The 21,906-nt window shown below is 50.3% G+C and overlaps 6 protein-coding genes across 6 annotated transcripts; 5 read left to right on the forward strand and 1 right to left on the reverse strand.

Annotated features, from left to right (window-relative positions):
- Window positions 1–1,113: 1,113 nt before the first annotated feature.
- K489DRAFT_377161 (uncharacterized protein) lies at window positions 1,114–2,888 on the forward strand. Its single transcript, XM_033604096.1, has 3 exons — window positions 1,114–1,247; window positions 1,439–1,760; window positions 1,827–2,888. The coding sequence occupies exons 1-3, from the start codon at window positions 1,169–1,171 to the stop codon at window positions 2,824–2,826; spliced, it is 1,401 nt and encodes a 466-aa protein (XP_033463754.1). The 5' UTR covers window positions 1,114–1,168; the 3' UTR covers window positions 2,827–2,888.
- Window positions 2,889–3,360: 472 nt separating this feature from the next.
- On the forward strand, window positions 3,361–5,596 carry K489DRAFT_351467 (uncharacterized protein). The gene is made up of 3 exons (XM_033602445.1): window positions 3,361–3,534; window positions 3,590–4,637; window positions 4,695–5,596. The coding sequence occupies exons 1-3, from the start codon at window positions 3,465–3,467 to the stop codon at window positions 5,272–5,274; spliced, it is 1,698 nt and encodes a 565-aa protein (XP_033463755.1). The 5' UTR covers window positions 3,361–3,464; the 3' UTR covers window positions 5,275–5,596.
- A 977-nt stretch (window positions 5,597–6,573) lies between these two features.
- On the reverse strand, window positions 6,574–7,371 carry K489DRAFT_367908 (uncharacterized protein; the record flags this gene model as incomplete). The annotated part of the gene is made up of 2 exons (XM_033602900.1): window positions 6,574–7,232; window positions 7,287–7,371. 2 exons carry the CDS (start codon window positions 7,369–7,371, stop codon window positions 6,574–6,576), a joined length of 744 nt encoding a protein of 247 aa, XP_033463756.1.
- A 2,059-nt stretch (window positions 7,372–9,430) lies between these two features.
- Window positions 9,431–10,264, forward strand: K489DRAFT_377166 (uncharacterized protein). Its single transcript, XM_033604097.1, has one exon. The coding sequence runs from the start codon at window positions 9,592–9,594 to the stop codon at window positions 10,060–10,062; it is 471 nt and encodes a 156-aa protein (XP_033463757.1). The 5' UTR covers window positions 9,431–9,591; the 3' UTR covers window positions 10,063–10,264.
- A 3,178-nt stretch (window positions 10,265–13,442) lies between these two features.
- K489DRAFT_312179 (uncharacterized protein) lies at window positions 13,443–14,885 on the forward strand (the record flags this gene model as incomplete). The annotated part of the gene is made up of 2 exons (XM_033600842.1): window positions 13,443–14,587; window positions 14,621–14,885. 2 exons carry the CDS (start codon window positions 13,443–13,445, stop codon window positions 14,883–14,885), a joined length of 1,410 nt encoding a protein of 469 aa, XP_033463758.1.
- A 1,150-nt stretch (window positions 14,886–16,035) lies between these two features.
- K489DRAFT_123840 (Trimethyllysine dioxygenase) lies at window positions 16,036–18,260 on the forward strand. Its single transcript, XM_033598987.1, has 9 exons — window positions 16,036–16,156; window positions 16,237–16,498; window positions 16,562–16,674; window positions 16,731–16,748; window positions 16,795–16,861; window positions 16,909–17,123; window positions 17,185–17,284; window positions 17,337–17,436; window positions 17,488–18,260. The coding sequence occupies exons 1-9, from the start codon at window positions 16,125–16,127 to the stop codon at window positions 18,126–18,128; spliced, it is 1,548 nt and encodes a 515-aa protein (XP_033463759.1). The 5' UTR covers window positions 16,036–16,124; the 3' UTR covers window positions 18,129–18,260.
- Window positions 18,261–21,906: the final 3,646 nt, after the last annotated feature.

The raw sequence follows: 21,906 nt of genomic DNA on the forward strand, positions 1-21,906 counted from the left end.
CATGTGTGTACACGATTTTGCCAAACCCTGGATTTCGTGAATGGCTAGTACACCATCCTATGTGATCTTGCATCATCTCCCTGTGCGTTTCTGGCTGCTGCTGGCAATGCTAGAGGCTCGTGGTCGATGGAAAACCCATCGTTTACTGGGCACTGGAGAACTGGGCCGGTTGCGCGCAATTCCTGAGTACGCAGGCAGATGGTAGGGTACCTAGGTAGCTGTGTCGTAGAGCTGTCGTTGTCGCTGATGCTGCTGCTGTGATCCCGCATGTCATTTTTCTTTGGTCTTCTCCGCTCAAGTATCATCATCATTGAATAGCCTCCTCCCGTGCACAGTCGACCGGACGCCACGAGAGCCAGGGTGACGAGCACACACCTGCGTCAAGGGAAAGGCTGTGGTAGTGGCTAGAATGCGGTCCTTGCTTTGCGTGCGAGCAGGTGTGGTGGTTTCCAAGGTTGCCATTTGCTGTCGCCTGTTGCGATCCACGCTTTCAACGAGGGCATGGAAACACCCTCCCTGTCGTTTGTCGCTTCGGGTGGTTTTGTCTTGCGGGTGCAATTGCAGCCACGAGAGGCTCACCAATGTGACACCCACCTACATGCTGTGGACGGAGTGCATACTGTGGCATTGAGGATCAATGATTCGAATGTTTCATCAGAGGAGGCGGTCAGGAATGTGCTGTGCAGGTATTTGCGCACGAACCTTGAAGTCATCAGTTCGTCTGTCATCATCATCGCCCGTTGTGCCGCCGCATTGGTACACGCCTCGAAGAAATGTGAAGAATGATGATGCTGATGCCGCCGCTGCTGCCACAAATATTCGGCGCGCGTGTAAATGAATGCATGGGAAAGCTCACACTCAGTCCACCTGGGCAACCTTGGAAGCTCTCGCTTGCTCGCTTCCACCACTTCACTCAAAATCTCTGTGCTGTCATCGATAGAAATTCGTCACTTCACGTCCACCTGTTTCCACTCTCCAGGGCTCTGATCACACAGACCTCCAGCTACCTGCATACATACCTACCTTCCCAGGTTTTTGGTCCACTCGTCAAGTTCCTTCTTCCGCAACCCTCTCTCTTCTCTCGTCCTCCTACATTCATCCCCCAAATTTGCCCACTATCCTCTCATCACATCTGTCCCTCATCTCACCGGATTAATCTTGCGTCGACATGAAGTTCTCATTCACCACATTGGCGGTTGCCGCCTTGGCGACCAGCGTTGCCGCTGACGGCTGGTTTGGCACTCCTCGTAAGTGATTCTTGCCAACACATCAAATTTGAGTAGCCGTCCTGCTCGTTTCGTCGCATCCAAGGCTCAGGTTGCGATGCACACGAGAGCAATCGATGGCCTGACGATATGTCTTTCTGCAACAAATCGCTTTCCTTCCTGAATTCCCAGCACATGTTATACAAGAGCACATGCTGACAGAGCTTCAAAAGACCGTGTAGCATACAACAAATGGCATGAGACCGAGCTCGAGCGCTGGCTCGACGATTACAGCATTCCCCACCCCAAGGCTGCTGACCGCAAGGACCTCGAGGATTTGGTCAAGAAGAACTGGGAGAACAACGTCATCAAACCATACAACTCCTGGGACGTCAAGCAGCTCACCAACTACCTCACCTCAAAGGGGTACGAGGCAAAGAAGGGCACCGAGAAGAACGCCAAGAGCTTGATCAGCCAGGTGCAAGGTTACTGGACATCCACTGAAGCTCAAGCCGATGAGGCCTACAGCAACGTTCAAAGCTGGGTCTTCAACACGTGAGTATTGGATCTGCTGTACATCAGATTGCTGAGCTTCTCCCGCTAACGTGTCGTGTTCAATAGTTGGACCGAGTCGCAGCTCAAGTCATTCCTTGACTACCATGGAATCCCCAACCCTTCGCCTCGCACTCGCGATTCGCTCCTCCACACTGTCCGCTCCAACTACCAGTCGATCGCCACCAAGGCCGGAGAGACCGCTGCCTACCCCGGCGACTGGCTCTACACCTCCTGGTCAGAGTCTGACTTGAAGTCCTGGCTCGACCAGCGCGGTGTCCCAGTCCCCCAGCCTAGCTCTCGCGACAAGCTCATCGCGACTATCCGCCGTAACGCCTACCTCGCGTCTCAGCGCGCTTCAGAGAACTACGCATCTGCCACTTCTGCGGCCGCCGGCGCTCAGCAATCCCTGAGCGACGCTCTTCTCGAGAGCTGGAGTGATAGCCAGATCAAGGAGTGGGCCGACAAGAACGGCATCAAGGTGCCCCAGGGAAGCAAGCGCAACGAGCTCATCGCTCTCGCCCGCAAGCACTCTGCTTCCCTCACCGGTAACAACGTTGCCTCGTCTGCCTCGTCCGCCTACGGTGCCGCGACTTCCAGCGTCGGTAACTACTACCCTCAAGGCACCAACGCCGTTTACAACCAGGCTCGTTACTACTACGACTACGCTTTGAACCAGATCGGTTTCGCATCTGCTGAGGCCAAGGCCAGTTTGAGCTCTGCCAGCGTCGAAGCCGCCAAGACTGCTTCTTCCGCCTCCCGATCGGGATCCAGCGCCTCGTCTGTCGCCTCCAAGTCTAGCTCCAGCGCTTCGGTCGCGGCCTCCAAGTCCGCTTCAAGCGCCGCGTCTGTTGCCTCCAAGTCTGGCTCTACCGCCGCATCTGTCGCCTCCAAGTCTGGCTCCAGCGCCGCCTCTGTTGCCTCCAAGTCTGCCGCTAGTGCTGCTTCCGTTGCCTCCAACTCCGTCAGCAGCGCTGGCAAGCAGGCCTCGAAGAGTGCCAAGAGCGCCGGCAAGGTTGCATCCAGTGTCTACCAGAAGGCCACCGACCGTGTCAAGGAGGAGCTCTAAACGAGTTCTCCGTGTGAACGCGGCTATGGCTAAGGCTAAGTCGACTGCAAAGTCGACAAAAACCCAGACCAGCAATACTTGGTCTGGCGGACATGTCATTTTCCCTGACATCGTGATGGGAATGAGCTAGTTATCACGAAAGATGATTGACGAAAAGTAGCGTGTTATGAATGTTATAGTAGTTGTTTTCAATAACCTGAACAATCTCGAATCTTGAAAGTTCCCACATTATCACCAACTTTTGAATCCAGCATCTGTGTCTTGTGTGGTCCATGTTGCACACCGGGGATAGTCCAACATATACGCATCAATCCTCTGGGATCGGCTGATCACGGACTCGAGGATATAACACCGAAAAAGATGAAATACATTACGTGTTCATCAGAAGGTATTCACTCAAGCTGCCCAGGTGTGAATTGAATTGTCCACGGGTAGGAATATGTTTAGGGTTGCCAATGTTAAGTAGAGTTCACGCCAAGGCTTTGGCCTGACATCGTCACTGTAAAGCAGCAGTCGCGCCTGCGCGCGTCTTCCCCGAGATAGGCCTGCATCACCAATTTTGCGCAGAAGCGAGAAGGTCGCGCGGTACAAACGCCCACTCTTTTCAAGTATCTATTCCTTCCTTTGACACAGCCGTCATGCCCTTTAAGAAGGGTGGCGGCCACCACAAGGGTCGCAAAGGCACTCGCATCTCTCTCAGCGCAGCCCGTGAGTATCGCGAATAACCTCATTTGAAGGCACCGACTGACGAAATCGCTGCTAGGTACACCAACACCAAAACATGTAGCAGATCAATCTGATGAGGAGATGGGCGATGGCGACGCTGGAGAGGAAGAATTGCAGGATGCGATCGGCTTGGAAGAAGCCGAAGACAATGCCGCGACCCCTGTAGCAGACGAAGATGAGGAGGAAGAAGATGAGGACGAGGAAGACGAGGATAACAGTCCACCAAAGATTACATCAATCCCACGCAGAAGAGGTCGTGGAGGACGACCGCGCTCGCGCATACAGAGCAACAATACTCCAGAACCAGGCGACGGCAGCGAATCAGGTACTCCCATGCGCCGGAGAAGAGGACGGCCACCAGGGTCAGGTCTTGGCAGAGGAAGAGGAGGTTTCCGAGGTCGACGGAAAGGTCAAGCACCGGAAACTCCACGCTTCATCGTCGACAAGGAAGGTAATCAGCTGGACGTCGTTAATGATGAAGCGCAAGTCGACGACGATCCGGAGGGCAATGATAAGGTCGATAGTTCTGGTCACCTCCAGGGTGGCCGCGAGTATCGAGTGAGGACATTCACCATCATGGGTCGCGAGGATCGTCTGTACATGCTTTCCACCGAGCCGGCCCGATGTTGCGGTTTCCGAGACAGCTACTTATTCTTCACCAAGCATCCCAAGCTCTTCAAGGTGTTGATTGGAGAAGACGAAAAGAAGGACCTGATTGAGCGCGACATTTTACCGAATAGCTACAAAGGACGAAACATTGGTGTCGTCACGGCGCGATCGGTATTTCGTGAATTCGGCGCACGAATCATCGTCGGAGGTCGCCGGGTCATCGACGATTACAAGGTTGCCGAAGCGCGGGAAAACGGCGAGGCTGAGGGAGAGCTTGCAGATCCGGACGACATCGTGCCATCCAACATTGCAGACTACAACCGCAACCGCTATGTCGCATGGTTTGGAGCAAGCGAGGTTTACCGAACGCAAACGATCGGCGGTGCTGCCCAGGTCGGCAAGCAAAGTGTTCTTGGCAAGCGGAGGAACAATGTCACTCTTGAGAATTGGCAGTTGCTTCATGCGAAAGAGGCAAGGTATGTATTTCTACCGATGTCGCTACGTGATCGAGAACTAACGAGTCCACGTTGCAGTCGCTTCAATTCGACATTGTCAACAATCCGGCAGAGCAACCTGGACGGGGTGTACGATAACAATACCAACATGATCTTTTACCCGAAGATCATGCAACCAACACACGCAGCTTGGGAGCATGTGGAACCCGTTTCAGCGCGCCAACAATCAGCGACCCCGTCAACATTTGCTCACCTAAATGGGACTGCATCGACGAATGGCAATGTACATCATGATCAACACGACGACGCGATGCATACGGACAGCACAGCTGCACAACCGCTGACGTCAACCATCTTTTCAGAAGTCCCCGCCGTCGTCGCGCGAAATTTCACCGTCATGGACATCGTGTATCAAGCGCCTCCAATCGACGGTGCCAGCGAACCTGGACCGGATGGACTCATGGATGCCTCGAGCTTCGGACCGAGCGGACTTAGTGGCATAGGCCAGGAACTCATTGACGAGTTACCTGCAGACTGCCGCGCCGCCTTCGAAGCCGCGCGCAGCACCGAGAGTCGATGGCGACAACAATGGGGTACAGAGGCTCACAGTAGTCAGCGGGGGAGTTTGAAGATTGGTTTCAATGGGTATCCTGTTTGACGTGATCCGGGCGTTGGGCGAATAAGGCGTTTGATAGGAGGGGTTTGATTTTTGTGTTTTTGCTTTTCGTCTTTTCTGGGGCTTTTCTTAAGGGGCACACACATCAACGTCTGCTGACATATCCTGTCTTTCTTCGCGATGCTACTGTGATCAACTGCGTTGCGGGGACTTGCAACATCAATATGGGGGCTGGTTTGGTGGACTTCTGTTTGTGATCTTTTCCCTGGCCATCCTGCACGTGTCAGTCATTAGTGTGTAACAATAGCATCTTGACAGCAGATATGAGGAGGCTAATAGACGAATGCGAAAGTTTTTGAGAGGTAAACAATATCGCGGGATCATCACAGTACTGGCGAGAGGGTTTCATCCATGGATGTCATGCCTTTGAAATAGATCTCGTAAAGGTCATGAGTCCCGACTTACTCATCATGATGAAGGCCATTCTAATCTCGACAACCATCATACATAATGTACTGCCGCTTGCCGTCATGTGAGCAACATCTTAATCTTCCAACCGAGTGACTTTTTTTTCTCAAGATGAAAAAAAGGGAATTGCGAATTCCCATGGCAACCCGACATCTTTCCCGATACTGATAAAAGATTTGACGGTGCAAAAATGTTTCGACACCGATGGGACTCGAACCCACAATCTTTGCCAGACCGCTAGAACATGGCTGCCAACAACTCATGCTTGACCGGAAAGCAACGCCTTACCATTAGCTGGAGAGGAAACAAGTTAGCATGAAAATCAGGGTGCTCCTGATGTGGTGTGATCACTTACGCCACGGTGCCAATTTGTGCTTTCGGGTAGGCCCGAGCTTCGTAAACTAAATATATAGCTGGATCATAATGTGATCACGCGAAACAGAATACTACACTTGCTTCTTGATCGAAATGGATAAGAAATGGCGAACCATCGCAAGTGATGGAGATCTCAGACGGCTTGACAATATTGAGAAGACTTAATCCCGCGATCTACAGACACAGGCATTTTGTGGTGCATCGGGCAGGCAAATGCTGTGACTTAGACATCGCGGTGACACATGTCTAGGCAGGATCGATTGAACTGACTGGTGCCTATTGACTGCTGGGCATGACATACCGGCATCGGCAATGCGTCTCAACGATATTAATATATCATCAGACAGTGAGCTCATACTGGCCTGTCAAGCGTACGCATTGTACCGCGTGTGCGGGTCGACGTGATGCATGTACTGAGGGTTGAGGAATGGATCTGCAACGACCGTTTGCCAGCCAGAGATCTCGGCGAAGTCCCCGGGACAATTTAAATTGTGACTGCTATGGATTGCAGTCCTTGGTGTTGCTTGAGACTTCGTTTCGAGCTCTGTCGGCTCGAATGGCGGCTTCCAGCTCTTTCTTGGGCATCTGTATGCTCGGAGGATTCGTTTGCCACACGAAAAACGATACGAACAAGCTCGCAGCTGCAATATACGTACAGATGCGGAGCGACTCGTTGAAGGACGCCGCAAATGCTTGTCGGACTGCAATTTGTTGAGGTAGCTTAAGGGTTGCCGTGAAGCCAGGGTTTCGTGCAAGGGTTGCAAGTTCTGCTGGTGTCAAAACACCTGCTAGTCCAGCGATATGATTGCTGAAGAGAGCACTTCCCATGGCAACGCCCAAGGTTCCGCCAATTACGCGGCCTTGCGCAATCAGGCCTTGACCAATAGCATGATCTTCGAAGTCGGCGTTGAGACTCATCAGAAACGTGGTGACAGTGAACGTCATGCCTGCACCAAAGCCTGAAATGACCTGTGATGCATACAAAATGCGCGGCACGTCGAAAGAGTCAGGGGTGAAGGAGAATAGACCACAGCCAACCAACAAGAGGCTGTTGCCCACGACTATCGTTGTCCACGTACGATTCCTTTTGATGGAAGTCAAACCGCCCACTGCACCACCAACTGCGCTCGCGCAGACAGATGGCAAGAGATGTACCCCTGAATTTTCACCGTCAGAATGGAGTACTTATCCGCACATTCAGCTGCACACACCCGCTTGCACTGCACTCAGAACATTCACCAGTTGAAAGAAAACGGGCAGCCAGATGATAATCGAAAGACCAGTAAATCCAGTCATGACTGTGGTACTGCAGATGCTCGTCAATGGATCTTCCGGACTAGCGCCTGCATGCCGAATTTGTACTCACATGATGGAGGCAACCAGGACGCGATTGGAGATGATTCGCCAGGGAAGGGCTCCGGCAATTCCTTGTAGCTTCGGCGTCCCTGCATGCGATAAAGTTCAAGACCAGAAAATCAGGCCCAGATAAGCGACACAGCCAATGCTAAAGAAAAGTGATGATAATGGCCGAGCTCCAAGAGTAGTTCCAAAAGGGAAGGAAGATGAGGTAGCCGATGGGTCGTTACCAGAACTGTCTGCAATGACGAGCAAAAGAAGTAGCGTGGAGACATTGACAGGCGCCGATGAGAAGCCACCGCCGTATCATGAGATCAAATAGATCTGCCCAAGAAACATCAGTTCCTAAATGATACATTCAAAAATCAGAATATGTCATTCAGATAGAAAAACAGTTCCTGTCAGCGTCTACGGACGAAAGATTGCGGAGAAAAGCAAACTCATCTCCCCCGAAGCAAAAGCCGCAGAGACTGAAAGCGTTTTAGCGAGATTGATGCGTGGCGGTCGGCACGAAAGCCAATGTCTACTTTGATTGTAGTATTCAGCCGTCGGAGCTAATACTGAAACATTGGGCAAGCCGACGCTCTTGTGGTGAAGAGCGTGTTGCGCGCACAGCTGGTCGCTGTGAATGAACACGATATAGCGGTAAGAGAAGAAGATTCTTTGTTATCATCCTCCTCATTACTCAGGGGTGCCCTTCTTCCAAATGTAGAACAAGTCATCGACATGGTCACGCGAGGAGTTTGTACGATCTTCATCCGGGGCAGAAGCAGCGGGTCGAGGAAGCTCCGCGTATTATTGTAGCCTGCTCTGGACTCGCTGTGCGCTGGGAAATGATCGGCATAACCAGAGAGGAGCGAAGGAGCTTTCAGTTCAAAGCAGCCATCGGGGATGCTTGAACGATGCTTGGAGGGAATTCTTGGAGGGAATACTCAAACTTGTTTGGTGATCATGGAGAGGTCTAATGGACAATGTATCGATCTGTGTGGAGAAACAGATTTCTTTTACATGCGGCTGCTGAAGTATGTCCAACATTCTCCTCACCTTGACCACGGTCGATTCCATGATGATCCTAGGTGGAACGCTGGAACTCGATAGGGTGATCAGCGGTGATTATTCTGTAACTCGTCATCCCTACAACAGTCGTTCGAACTCATATGAGCACTTCAGTCCACACCGAGGGGCCTGGTTGCACCATGATCCGAACGGGCGGTGGTTCTTCCTTTTCCAACTGATTACTTTTTGACACCTCTGTGGTACACAATTTGAGTAGGATAGTTCGAGATGAGGTCGTCCACTTGACCGCAAATTCCGATTGATCGATGTTGGGTGGCAATTGGTATCACAGACAGCGAGAGAAGTGAGGCATCGCGGACACATCTCAAATGAAGATACGTGCAGGATCAGACACCGGACTGTGTTAGCGGAAAGAATATGTCCTGAAGTAAGAATCCAACGTCCTCCTCTTGTCGCCCAGATAATCACGTGACAGTCATTTGTCACAAGGTCCCTCTGTATGAGACACCTCGACCGAACTGTCATCTCTCTACAGTATTACAGTCCTTGGCCAACATTTCAATTGATGCCTGTAGCTGTGATAGGCAGGATATGGACTGTGCAGTATACCGTCGAATGAAGACCGACGGCGGTAAATCCATCCCACTGCCACGAACAAACATACAGGACCGCGAGCGCAGTGCTAACTCGACCCATGCTCGTAACGTCAACCAGATTACGCCACAAGGGCTTCCTGAGTGGCTGAAAATTCCACCGTGACCGAGGTCGGCCAAGTGAGGAAGGCAGAAACGAATGCGTAGAGGGGCAAACCATAGTCTGTTTCGCTGGACCTCATGTGACTGGCGGCTTTGTGAGGCGTCAAGAATGTGCTTTACTCCGTGGCTAGGCTTCTTCGGGGTCGACGTGCGTTGTGGAGCGTCCGTATCACTGCAGAAAACGATGATGACCTCTCACCTATCCATTGCCCGCGTCGTGCGTGTCACGACCATGCACCGCAACTGAATGATCGGGGGCTGACCAGGATGCGCCAGAGTTAAAATAGCTCAGGTGATGATGCAGCAATGAAGATCGCTCACCGAGTCAAGTTGGCACGATTGGTATCTCGTTCTACAGGATTCACCTTTGGGATCACACAAGGACATGATGAGCGAACTTGAATCGTCTGGCGCTGATATAGGACCAACAAGTCTCGGGAGTGGTCATCCTTCTATGAGCACCCAACCCTCGCAAAGGAGATCCGACGTGACAACCTGGAAATCAGAACCGCCGCAGATTATGATGCTGCCAGACTTTTTGGTACGTTCGGAGTGGTCGCAAATAATGACATGGCCCAGGGTCGCCGTTGAAGCTGCTCTGGCAAATCTCGACGGCAGGCACTTATCCTGCCAAATGATGAAAGGCAAACTCAGCACCGAAATCCGCATTCATCGTCGCACATCTCATTCCCACCTCGCCGTGTTGACCAATTCCGGCTGCTCGAATGGACGATGCGAGACATGTGCGAAAATATGCGCAAAGTTGGATTCGGCGTTTGTAACCATTAACACAGGCCCGGGCGTATTGGTCTCGCGCAAGACAACTCACCTGACGGTCCATCTTCAAATTAACACGTGACACGAACATGGCTTCTTTTGTTGAGCCGTCACGAACTAGTAGGCTGATGGTGTTCTCGTCCTTTCCCATCCATTCACATGTCCTCGGGCCAGCTCGTAATTGCCTCCAATGTTTTGGTTTCCAAGCCCAGGCTGAAATCTTTCTTCGGCCACCAGAGGATTTTGCGAATTCGTAAACATGTCATTTGTGGCACATACTCGGGGCTCATGTATCCAGTACCGTACGCATATCGGCACAGCCAATACACAATCCTGCACTTGCGATCAATTTCAGCATGACGCTCGCCGATACGAAATTTGGGGGCCTGGGGTGAAGGTTTGTTGGAAGTGCTAGCACGTAGGCAACGCCTATCCTCGCCTTCGTCGGCATCAAGAGACCTTTTGGGTGGCCACCCTCCGGTCCATCCGTTCCAGTAATGCAATGTGCCGCCTTCCTTTGGGGCGGTCGCTCTGGCGTCGCCAACACTGTGCTCGCATACCCGCGCCATTTCCATCACTCGGCGTTGAAAGGTCGGACATTTTTAGTGTGTGAGGAGCACGATTCTCAGGAACGCTACACATGCTCAAAAAATCAAGATGACATGACTTTTCGCCCGCCATTATGTACGTCATAAATTGGTGTATGGGTTTTGGAGGCATCTGTGAAAGATGCGTCGATTACAAATCCTGCGAGGAAACGTTGCATGGGATCGTCGTCGTGAAGATTGAACCATGATGACGACGTTTTTCGATGGACAGGAGTCGAAGCCTGTATCATCGCGAGAAACAGGCGTACCAGGTCAAGGAAAGTATAACCTCAACACCTCTTTGTCCGTGGAGACCCACGGGCCAAAACAGATAGGTGCAGCTGGACCGGCCCTTTCTTCTCTCGTGCACAGTCCAAACCACCAGCTCTCGCCCATGATCCGTCTTGTCCGGCTTCAACCGAGCGGCCAAGGGGAAGCCAGAATGGGGACAAAAGAGGGCAAATGAGGGATAAACACGAGAAAGTCGGAGCTTTCCCTGCATGCCTACCCAAACTTCCGCCCTTTGCCCACCCGTGCAAAGGCCTGATGGCGGCCAATTTTCCTGCGTCAGGTCGCGCGCTCAGCACCTTGGTTCTCCTCCAACGTATCTGATGTGGGCTCTGTTCTGAGTCCGCATCCTCTCGTGCGCTTCATCCACGAGTCGGCCTGGGACGCCCACACGTCACAGCATGCTTTCAATTTCTATGTAGTCATCGATGAACTGGATCTCTTCACCCGGGCGTGTATCTCGTCTGCTGTGGGACAACATGAACTTTCATGAACAGAGGTCATGGTGGGATGATAGTATGTCCATTGTTAGACATCATCATGTTGCTGTCCCTCATCATTGATGGTCGTCGCGCTTCTTCTTTTCACCACATCGCGTTCCGTGGTGTCATGATCACGACGGATTTCACGGTGAGTCTCCGCTCGCTACTGTGCTCTGTTCTCTAGCGCACTCCGACATTTTCACCACGCGCGATGCATCTGTCATATGTATGACCTCGTTTTTTTACCCTGGCCGATGCATGCCTGCACGCTCGCTCTACCAGCTAAGCCTTTTCCCGCCTGGCGGCCTGGTCATTTTCTTCCGGCTTTGCTCCCACTGGCTGCAGCTCTCTTCGCCTGTGTCGCCGTCATCATGGGGAAACAAAGGCAAAACTCCTCATCCAGCAGTGTAGCATTCAGTAATAATTGTGCAAGTGGTCAAAGCATTATTCCGGTGGGAAGCGTTGGCTCTGTGTCAGAACATCGAATGGGATGGGTTGCCCGCATCCTGTTCACAGCCTCGCGCACCGCTTTCGTGGCGAAGATTCGCGGATCATTTATTATTATCAACCTTGGAACCTAGTCGTCAGCAGTAGTCGGTGGTAGCCCGAGTGCACAAGAAGTTGTTATTGTTGTTCCGATCATTATTCTTATTACTCAGCCACTACGGTGAAACCCATCTGGCCATTCACCGTAAACGGGGTAAACGCGTACGCTGGACACGGGCTGCTTCGACTTTTTTCTTCCCTCACCTCTGGGCACTTTCCCACCAGTCTCGGCTGCCTGTCCGTCTGCAGTATTGAATCTATGTACAGCACAGCACAGCACAGCACAGCACAGCACAGCACAGCACAGCACAGCACAGCACAGCACAACTCCGTCGCCCACGCTTCCCACGGTTGTTTCCACAGTACTGTCCATACAGTATCGTGAGTACCTAGGTATGTACCTAAGCATACGGTGCCCAGGTGTAGTTAGTTTAGATCATTTCAAAATACAGTGGACGTACACGCCCCCCTACCACCACCATCACCACCACCTCCGACTCAACACAATACACGCACGCGCACACGCGCACACACTCCCGGCTTTCTCTCGCTTTCGCCCTCTCACCACGTCCCCGTGATTATTTTTTCTCTCCTTCTCTCTCCCTGCTCCTGCTGCCGCTACCGCTGCTGCTGTTTCTGGTCCGCACACGCCTTTTCGCGGACAGCTGCTCGTCACCTTCGCTCCCACACACGCACCCACTTCCACTGCGACCACCACTCATCACTCACCCACATCCGCACATACCCAGTCACCCACACACCCATATGCACACACACACGCACAAACCCACACACTTCACGCTCGCGACTCGCGCCGCTGTCTAACTTTCGTCTTTCCCTGTTCTCTTTCATCTCGTCATCACTTCTCCCCAAACATCGACATTTCCTCTCTCTCTCTCTCCCTCGCAGGTCGATTCCGTTTCATCGACATCGACACGTTCCCGTCGAGACCGACCAGCTTTTCCCTGCGACGGCCCTACCCTCTCTCCTACCACAACGCAGAGAATCCGCTCACGCTCGACCACTATCCGTCGCGGCATCATCCTAGGCTCCTACGGCGGTCCACGCTCTCTTTCCGGCCGGCTCCCATCGAACATAGTATAGTGGTTACATTACCGAACATTCATCTTTCAGGCGAACTATTCATTTAGCACCGTCTCATTCACTGTCTCGCGCCTCACTTTCCGCGACGCCTGCGCACCTCGACTTTCTCTCTCCGCTCGACAACGCGATCATCACTCCTTCTGCTCCTTGTCGGCGGGATCTTTCGAACCTTCTCACGAGTGTATAACCAGTTCCAAGCAGCACATCTGACTCGACGCAAAACACGCCCGCCCATTCACGACCCTTCCAGGCTCGACGGCAGCAGCGACGACGAATGGTGGGTCGTGACTAGACGTGTGCGTCCGTGACATCGGATTCGGCTCACGTCGTCGAGTGGAAACACCAAAGAAACGGTTGGTTTTGTCGGAGATTCGTACAGCGCCTGTGCAATATCCTCTGACCTCACTTAGCTCGAGTTTTCGTGTCGTTTCTTTGGTTGCCGACATACCCAAATCATGGCCAACTATTACTCGAGGCCCCATGGTGGCCAGCTTCCACTCACGCCTCCAGATTCGGGATCTGGCTATGCCTTCCGCTCGATGCCGTATCCTCACGATCCATATGCCTCTCAGACGACACGCCACGATGTTGCATACGAGTACCAGACGGGATTCATGCCACAAGTGATTGCCCCAGCGTCGGCGACTTACCCATATCAACAGAGCAACTATTCGTGCACCAGCCTTCCGCCCATTCAGAGCAGCTACTACGACCACACTGCACAGACTCTGCCTCCCATGAGGAGCAGTGAGCGTGCCGTCTCTGCGGAATCCTATCAGCGACCCACCCAGTCGGAGCAGAGCACTGCGACCACGCGCGATCAACAGCGTCCAGCCGCGAAGGAAGAGAAGGCTACTGGCGGTGTTTCTGCCAAGCTGGACTACGAGATGGACCGCATGACCGACTTCGTCACCGAAGCTGCTCAATCCATGTATGCCCTCCATCTTTCCCCAATCTGCATTGCAGATATTGACGTAACCCGAAGTTTCCAGCATCAGATGCAGAGCCATCCGTCGTTCCGAAAATGGGTTCACCAGGTCTTGTCGGCAACCCGTTTACCATCCGCAACGATCTTGCTCAGTTTGCACTACCTCAACGACAGGCTTGCGAAGCACCCAGGATCGATTCAGAGCGGCGAGAATCAGATTTACCGGCTGCTCGCCGTCGCCCTTGTTCTCGGCAGTAAATTTCTAGATGATAACACCTTCATCAACCGATCATGGTCTGATGTCACCGCCATCAAAGTTTCAGAACTCAACCTCCTCGAGATGAAATGGCTTGCGCTTATCCAATATCGTCTCCACATTGAGCCGGACTGTCTCAAGGCCTGGATTGACTCGTGGCACAAATACGATTCTGAATATGCTTCCAAGCATCAGCCAATTCGCCTGGCACCGCTCGACACTAACTTACACCGTCAAAACCGACACGCGGATCGCTACTCGCCTTACCCAACTCCACTGACCGCTTCGTCGAATGCGTTCGAGGTCATGTCCATGCCCGCGCGTTCCATGCCATACCTGACACCGTATTCGGCGGTCGACCCTTGGTCCTCATCTCGAGGCCTAGACGGGATGTACAAATCTCAGCAGCACTATCAGTCGAACGAATCCACCGAAGATCAATCCGGAAGATTCCAGAGTTACGACCCAGTAACCGATGCAGCACGCCGAGCTTCCGAGGAACATGCTCGACAGGTCGCCTATGCCTATCCGCAGAGCGCACACCCTTCGTACTATCCTGCATTGTCTTCGTACGGCAACGTTTGGGACCAACGAGGCTGGACGAACAACACTCATCGCTTCGACTGCTCCTGCTCCACTTGTGCATATCAAGCTCACTACCGGCCATACACCATGACTTCTGGCTACAACGCCACCCAGTCAGTCATGGGATAAACGGACAATACCAGAGCACTCTGGTCTTGCCCCGTTGGCAGACATTTTCTTTCGTCATGCTTTGACTCGTGCTTTTTCGACCTTGTTTTGCAGCGTTCATACCGTTTTTCACCCGTCCCAAAAGTTTGATACCCCGACATCCTTGCCACATCCAAGGATCATTCATGTCGTGGCACTTCTGGTTTTTACACTATCCTCGTTGTTTTTTCCACTTTCGCCGTTCCTTCACACAATCGAGCGATGAGCAATTCGTTGAGGACAACAATTCTCGGCCCCCGGCATTCTTGCGCATTTGTCCTGCTTTTTTCCAAATTTCTGCGTGCGCGCAAAAACTGCTCTGCTTTATTGGTCTGCTCTACTGCTTGTCTCCTTGGACAAGGCTTTGATTGGCGCTGGTCTTTTGTTTCCTTCCTGCGCGGTTTCTGCTTTCACACATGGTCTTTGTAAAAATTTCGGGCTTCTAGATTTGGGTTCACTATGAGGATAGACAGGGGGCGTTGGGGGAAAGCACATGGCCTATGGTATCTCGGGAATAAACCTGGCGAGACAATCTCGTGCGCTCGCGGCTGTCAAACTCTCAGCTGAGGTGACGAGAGTGTGCATTCCTGAGGCGTGTCATTGGACATGCCACTTTTTACCTTTGCAGAAGTGCAAAGTTCACATCAACTATTATTCTTAACCCAAAATATGAATAATCTTATGACCTAGACTCTTCGCTTGAAGTTGTTTGCTACCAACATCGATTTGACGTTTCGTGCCAAGTTCCATGAAGCCAACTATGTACACTACCGAATTTGATTCCTGCAGACGCGAGCAAGGCGTGCAAGGGAGAATTACGAGCTTGACATCAGGAGAGTTGCCCCGATGTCGTAGTGATTGTTGTGATCATGATCATCATTATCGTCATGAAACATTGAGTGGGACGTAATACTCGGTCCTGTTATATCCTCTCTGATGTTTCATATCTTATTGCGATTGAACTTTCCGAGGTCTTAACAGCAAATCTCGGCTAATAAACGAGCATTCCTGAGGTGTCACTTCCGTACTTGGTAATTCCTCTTTTGTTGCAGTATGCCACGTCCCCGTCACATGACTTCGATGATCCCTCGAAATCCCCTCCACCTTCATACGGCGGGCTTCTGTACTGTCATAAATCCGCACTTCGCAATCTCTGGTTTGAAGTTCCGATTGTGGTGCTGTTGGAGCGAAGTTGCAAACTCTTCCATTGGCGTTTTGCCTATGGTGTCGGCTATGATTCGTCTGGGCAATAGGTAAGATCAAGAGGTGCTTGACGGCACCGGTCCGTGCAACAGCTATAAGAACAACCACTGAACAGCACAAAATTGTATAGGCCCAGCTTGCTTGGACGACTTGACAAGCATGCCTACGTCTCGCAGACCACGATCCTGGCATCCTGTTCGGTCCAGCCGGGGATCCATTCTGCAGCAAGAAACTTCACGATAGGCCACGCATTACGGCACAACGTCATCTCCGCTGAGCAAGTCAACCAGTCTGGACGCACAGATGGCCTAGGCCTCGCCAGTGGCTTTGCGGCCCCGTTCACTTCATCACCGAACACAGGTGCTTCGCTCTTCAAGGGACCACAACAACCCGTGTGTGTACCCCGATCTTCATTCAAGGATCGTATTATCCATTCTTGCTGACGGTGATACTAGCATCCCAACCCTTCGTTTGAGGAAGGCAAAAGCGATCTACGTCCACCACGTTTACGATTGAAGCAAGGTATACTCGAGATTTTTGATGAACGAGAAGTCCAGTACAAGAAAATGTAAGTCGAGCCTGCCGTCGAGCGACATCAATAGCAACAGATTAACGATACGGCAGATCTGGCAGGTGGCTGAGGTAAGGTCGTCAACACCTAGGACGTTGATTCCAGCTGATCAATTAGGGACAACTGCGCCTGCTCGCGATGCAGAAATCAGGATACTGCTCAAAGGCAGTTCAATGTCTTCAAGGTGAAATTAAAGCACGAAGCTCGTCGACAGCGCTGACGGATCTGTAGGGCACTATCGACTGCTCTTTGACCAGCTTCGAAATGACTCAAGGAGACAAGCCACTGATCTCCATTACCTGTGAGCAACGCCTGTGTTGCCTATTCGTGCCATTGCTGATACTTCAGATCATAGTTGGCGACGGTCACGAAGCACAATTTCCCGCTGCCTTCCTTCAGCGAAGGAAAGATACTGAAACGATGCGAAAGCGCTATGGACTAGCCCCGTGAGTCGCTATCAGCTGCAGAAACGCTCTTAATTCAATTATAAAGCTCATGCGAGAACAGTACTTCTCTCTGGGGAGCTGAGGTTGCTGCCGCACCCCCGGCCGTTTCATTCGAGACTTTTAGCAACGGAAATGGCATGGGTAGCCTATTGCACAAGATTGTGAGGCACATCGCTTGGACAATACGAACGGCACTAATCGACAATGATCTAGCGTGTCTATGGCTTCTGCTTCCTGGAAGGTCTGCCAGCGACTCCCGAGGCCACCGAAACAGCGCTTGCGGCCATTGGACCCATCAGGAATACACATTATGGTAGGTCTGTGCATGATGATTGGATGACAAAATTCTGATAGGAGGTCACAGGTGCATTTTACGACTTCACATCGGATTTGTCCTCGAAGGACACAGCGTATACCAGCGAAAGTCTTGAATCGCATACCGACAATACTTACTTCACCGAGGCTGCAGGCTTGCAGGCTCTCCACATGCTTTCGCACACTGAAGGCTCCGGTGGAGAAAGCTCTCTCGTCGACGGGTTTAGCGCTGCAGCCCAGCTCTACTCAGAGGACAAAGATGCCTACCTTCGTTTGAGTCGAACAGGCGTGTACGCTCATGCCAGCGGCAATGACGGTATCAGCATCCAACCAGCGCAGGCGCTCCCTACACTCTCTCACGATCCTCAAGGAGGCCATCTCACACAGGTCCGATGGAACAATGCCGATCGCGCTGGTATCGCAGCTCAAATGGACGAGCTGGATGCGTGGTATGACGCCGCCGCAAAGTTTGACGCGATCCTTAGCAATCCAAAGAATCAATACTGGTTTCAGCTAAGACCAGGTCAGCTTCTGATCTTTGACAATTGGCGAGCTTTGCATGGACGAGCGGCTTTTACGGGAAAACGGAGAATGTGTGGAGGGTATATCCCGAGAGACGATTTCATCTCGAAATATCGGCAGACCAACCTGAGCCCGGAAGACATTGCTTTTTCGACTGTATCGGGTTAGATCGCGTCCCGCGTCACTGATTATCAACTGGATCTGGGCGGATAGCGTATCGCATCCTTAATTCGGTAGACTCGTCCGGATTTCCTGGGACTTGTGGGAGGATGCCATGGTCAATCTGGGCTTGCGAGTGTCGAATCTGATCGAGTGTCGAGCTTGTAGATGCAGTTCTGGCTCGTGCCTAGGATCTTACACTTCTGGATTTAGAAAATCCCACTGCCTCATGTCGGTGATCAATATCACAGAGATTTCGCTGTCAATGCCGCGTTATTTTCTCAACGTCTCAAGACTTGCTTCCCTTTGATCAGTTCGATCCACCATATCGGACGTCAGAAAGTCATTAGAAGCGAAGTCTTGGTGTTGCAAATCCAATCCTCGAGTTCGCGCTAGGGTGAACTCGAGATGGAGGTTAACTACATCATCACGACCACAGCATTCATCGTGAGCCATTGTGTAACTTGATAGTATGCAAAAGATCTTAGAGCCGGCTGTCAGAGACCAGAAATCAAACTGCAGCTTCAACTCATCGAACACTTCGTGAGGCAACCATTGCTTGTTACCGAGCAGACTGTGCTCCGTGTCGACGTCTAACGTCCACCGTGAGATGTAGGTCAAGACAAATGTATCGGAAGATGCGAAGTCGCATTACCGCTGGTTGATCCATGAGCCGAAATGGTTGGCTGGCGACATGCAAGGCGGCGGAAAAAAGTCTATGTGGACTCAAACGTAATGGCAGGGATCCGTCTCAGCAATGCTGGACTGATGGCGTTGTGTACGTCGACCATGGATCCCTTGCCGTTGCAAACGAGCCATGCAAGATGTTTGAAAGGCTATGGACATTCATCATAATTGTAGCGAACGCGCCAAACACCTCGCAACCGCGGCCACCATTCGTCGAGGGCACTTTCGTAAAGCATACTGTTTCGTGTCAAGTCATCCTCTGGCCATTGAGGACCCTCGTGAGATCCATTAATGTGCTTACACAGAATAATCGACGGCCACCGTGGTTAGTATTTAGCAAGATACTTGGCTGCGTAGAGATCTTGATAAGACATCTTCCAGGGTTCGAATGATTGTATAGACCTAACAAGAGAATATTCCTCGCCTCGCTCCAGGATGTTAATGACGATTACCACCTCTATATGGAGAAGGAGCAGGTTTCTCCCTGTAATTGTATATTCGCCTGAGGTTGAATCATTTATTAACGTGTTGTTATCGAATCAAGTCTCTATTGAAGTGTAGCTACAAATATCGCAATTTCGAAATGAAGCAATAATCGTAGTCTTATATCTATCTACAATTCTGCCCGCTTTTTACTACCGCGTATGTCTGTAGCTATTGCTCGGTTAGACAGAAAATGATACTGCTATCGTATTCTACACTATCCTAGTACGTACGGCTAGTGCTATATCGTAGAAACCTATAGAAGAGGTAGACTCTAGTCTAGAGACTAGGAGCTAGCGGTATATCGTCTATAGTTTTAATGCCTAAAGCTTCGGCTACAATTATATAGACGTCTATAGGTTAAAAACGAAGATTTCTTATAACTAAACTAACGCCTAATAAGTATAATTTACTAAATAAGATATAATGTAAAAATATTACTATAAATTAGAAACCTAGTAAAGGAATATATAATATCTTTATAAAAGAGAGTAGCTACTTAATAAGTCTACTAACTAGCTAAAAGAATTAGCTATTATTATACTTTTAATTATTCTAAAATTAATTCGTAATATAATTTAAACTTATAAGATTAATATTTTTACATTTAAATCTAACTTAAACAAACTTATTTTAGCTAATTATAAGACAGTCTATTTATTTATCTATATATTTATTTATTAATACTATTTTAACCCTACTTAAAGGTTTTAAACTAGGTAGGACGTATAGCTCTTCAGGGCTAGACCTCTAATAAATATATATTAGTAATTATATTATTTCTTTTCCTATAATTATATATGTAGTTACTTTACTTAGTAAGCGGGTTTTCTTATTCCTTCTACTACTTATTAAACCTATCTCTAAGTAAAGAATAGAGTCTACTATTCCTATAGTTATAGGGTTATTATCCTTTTTTATTTAGTCTACTAAGTATTAAAACTCTTTAGGAGAACGAAGACGTATCTATTAGGATAACGCCAAGCACCAGGGCGTGGCCACCCCCAGGGCGTGGCCACCAATTTCAACATGAACCACCTTCAATATTGATTATCTCAACGAATACTCAATGAATTGCTCTGAAACTCAGATATGTTATATATCAATACTGGCTACTCTACTTTACATGTTCTAGAGTTATGGCCTGATGTACCACACTTGCTACACCTGCTAGCACGCTTTGAAGGCTTCGGCATCTGCTCTATTATTTGTGCTTCTACCTCCTCTTGCTCAACTATCTCTTGGATCTGAGAGGCTGACAGAGCATGGTCTAATAGGATTGCTTTCCTCTTCCTGGATTTGCGTTCATGCATTGCTTTATTAGCCTCTTGTAAAGCAAAAACCTGCGACTGAAGTAGAGCAGCAGAAGCAGCCATTTCTTGAGCTCCTTTGGAAAGCTGGTTCAAGGCCTCAAAGATAGGTGTTAGAGAGCTGCTCTGATGTCTTTCTAGCCTTCTCTTAATCAATGTGGCCTGCTGATCCACCTCTTGGGTAGTCCTTGGAGTCTTTGTACACTAGGAGCCCTGTGAAGCTGCGCTGAGAGGTGATGAAAATGATGGGTCAAGCCTTGATAACACATCCTCAGGGTTGAATGGATGCAGGCCAGAGCCTCTGAACCCTGCCTGGATGTTCTGAGGTGTGATTGATTCAAAGTATGCAGCTTTGAATGCATCCATAAAGGTGCTTTTGTTGATATGAAAGATATGGTTGCGGATCAGGTGCTGAGTCTGTTTTGAGAAGGCCTGCTTCAGAGGGCCAAAGCAGGCAACATCAAGAGGCTGGAGTATATGAGATGAGTGAGGAGGCATCCAGAGAAGGACAATATTGTTCTTCATGCAGAAAGAGGTGAACTCTGGTGTTGTATGGCTCCCATGATTGTCCAGGATCAACAATCTTTTGCTGCCAATAGTCTTCATTCTTGTATGATTTTCAAAGTGTTGGATCCATTGCAAGCCAATCTCATCACTTGTCCAGCCTTGAGGGCTTGCTGTAAACATCCATGTCTGAGGAAAGTCTTCTCCAAGCCATGAATAGTTGATAGTCTTGCCTTTGAAGATGAGGAGTGGTGGTATGGCTGAACCATCCGCACAGGCTCCTTGGATGACTGTGATCCATTCAGTGCCTGAAGGCTTGACTTGCTTTGGCCTACCAGTCCTTTCAAATGATGTGACTACTCTAGAAGTTGAGATCTGGCCTAATTGAAAGCCTGTCTCATCAAAGTTGTACATGTCTTGTGGTAAGATGCCATGCTTGTTGATAGTGTTCTTCACAAGCTCAAACCAAGCCTCAATCACTGCCGGAGTTTCACAGAGCCTTCTCTGGCATTCATAGGTCCTTCCAGATTTCATTATTAGCGAGGGATTGCGCTGAATGAACCTGCTAGGCCAATGCCGGCCAACTTCAGGTTTTCCCTTAGCTTTGCAGATGGAATTGGCTATAGATCGTATAATATCAAGGGTAGGAGATAGCCCTTGAGAATCCTGCTTCAATATGTCCTTAAGAAGGACGCCCTCCTCGATCAGAGTAAGACTGCTATTCTGTGGCATGTAGTCCTCTCTACTAGGCATTCCTTGCAATCTGCGACGTAGTGTTGATCTTGGGATATTGTACATTTTTG

The sequence above is a fragment of the Dissoconium aciculare genome, assembly GCF_010015565.1.
Source record: "Dissoconium aciculare CBS 342.82 unplaced genomic scaffold K489scaffold_2, whole genome shotgun sequence".
NCBI classification, from domain to species: domain Eukaryota; kingdom Fungi; phylum Ascomycota; class Dothideomycetes; order Mycosphaerellales; family Dissoconiaceae; genus Dissoconium; species Dissoconium aciculare.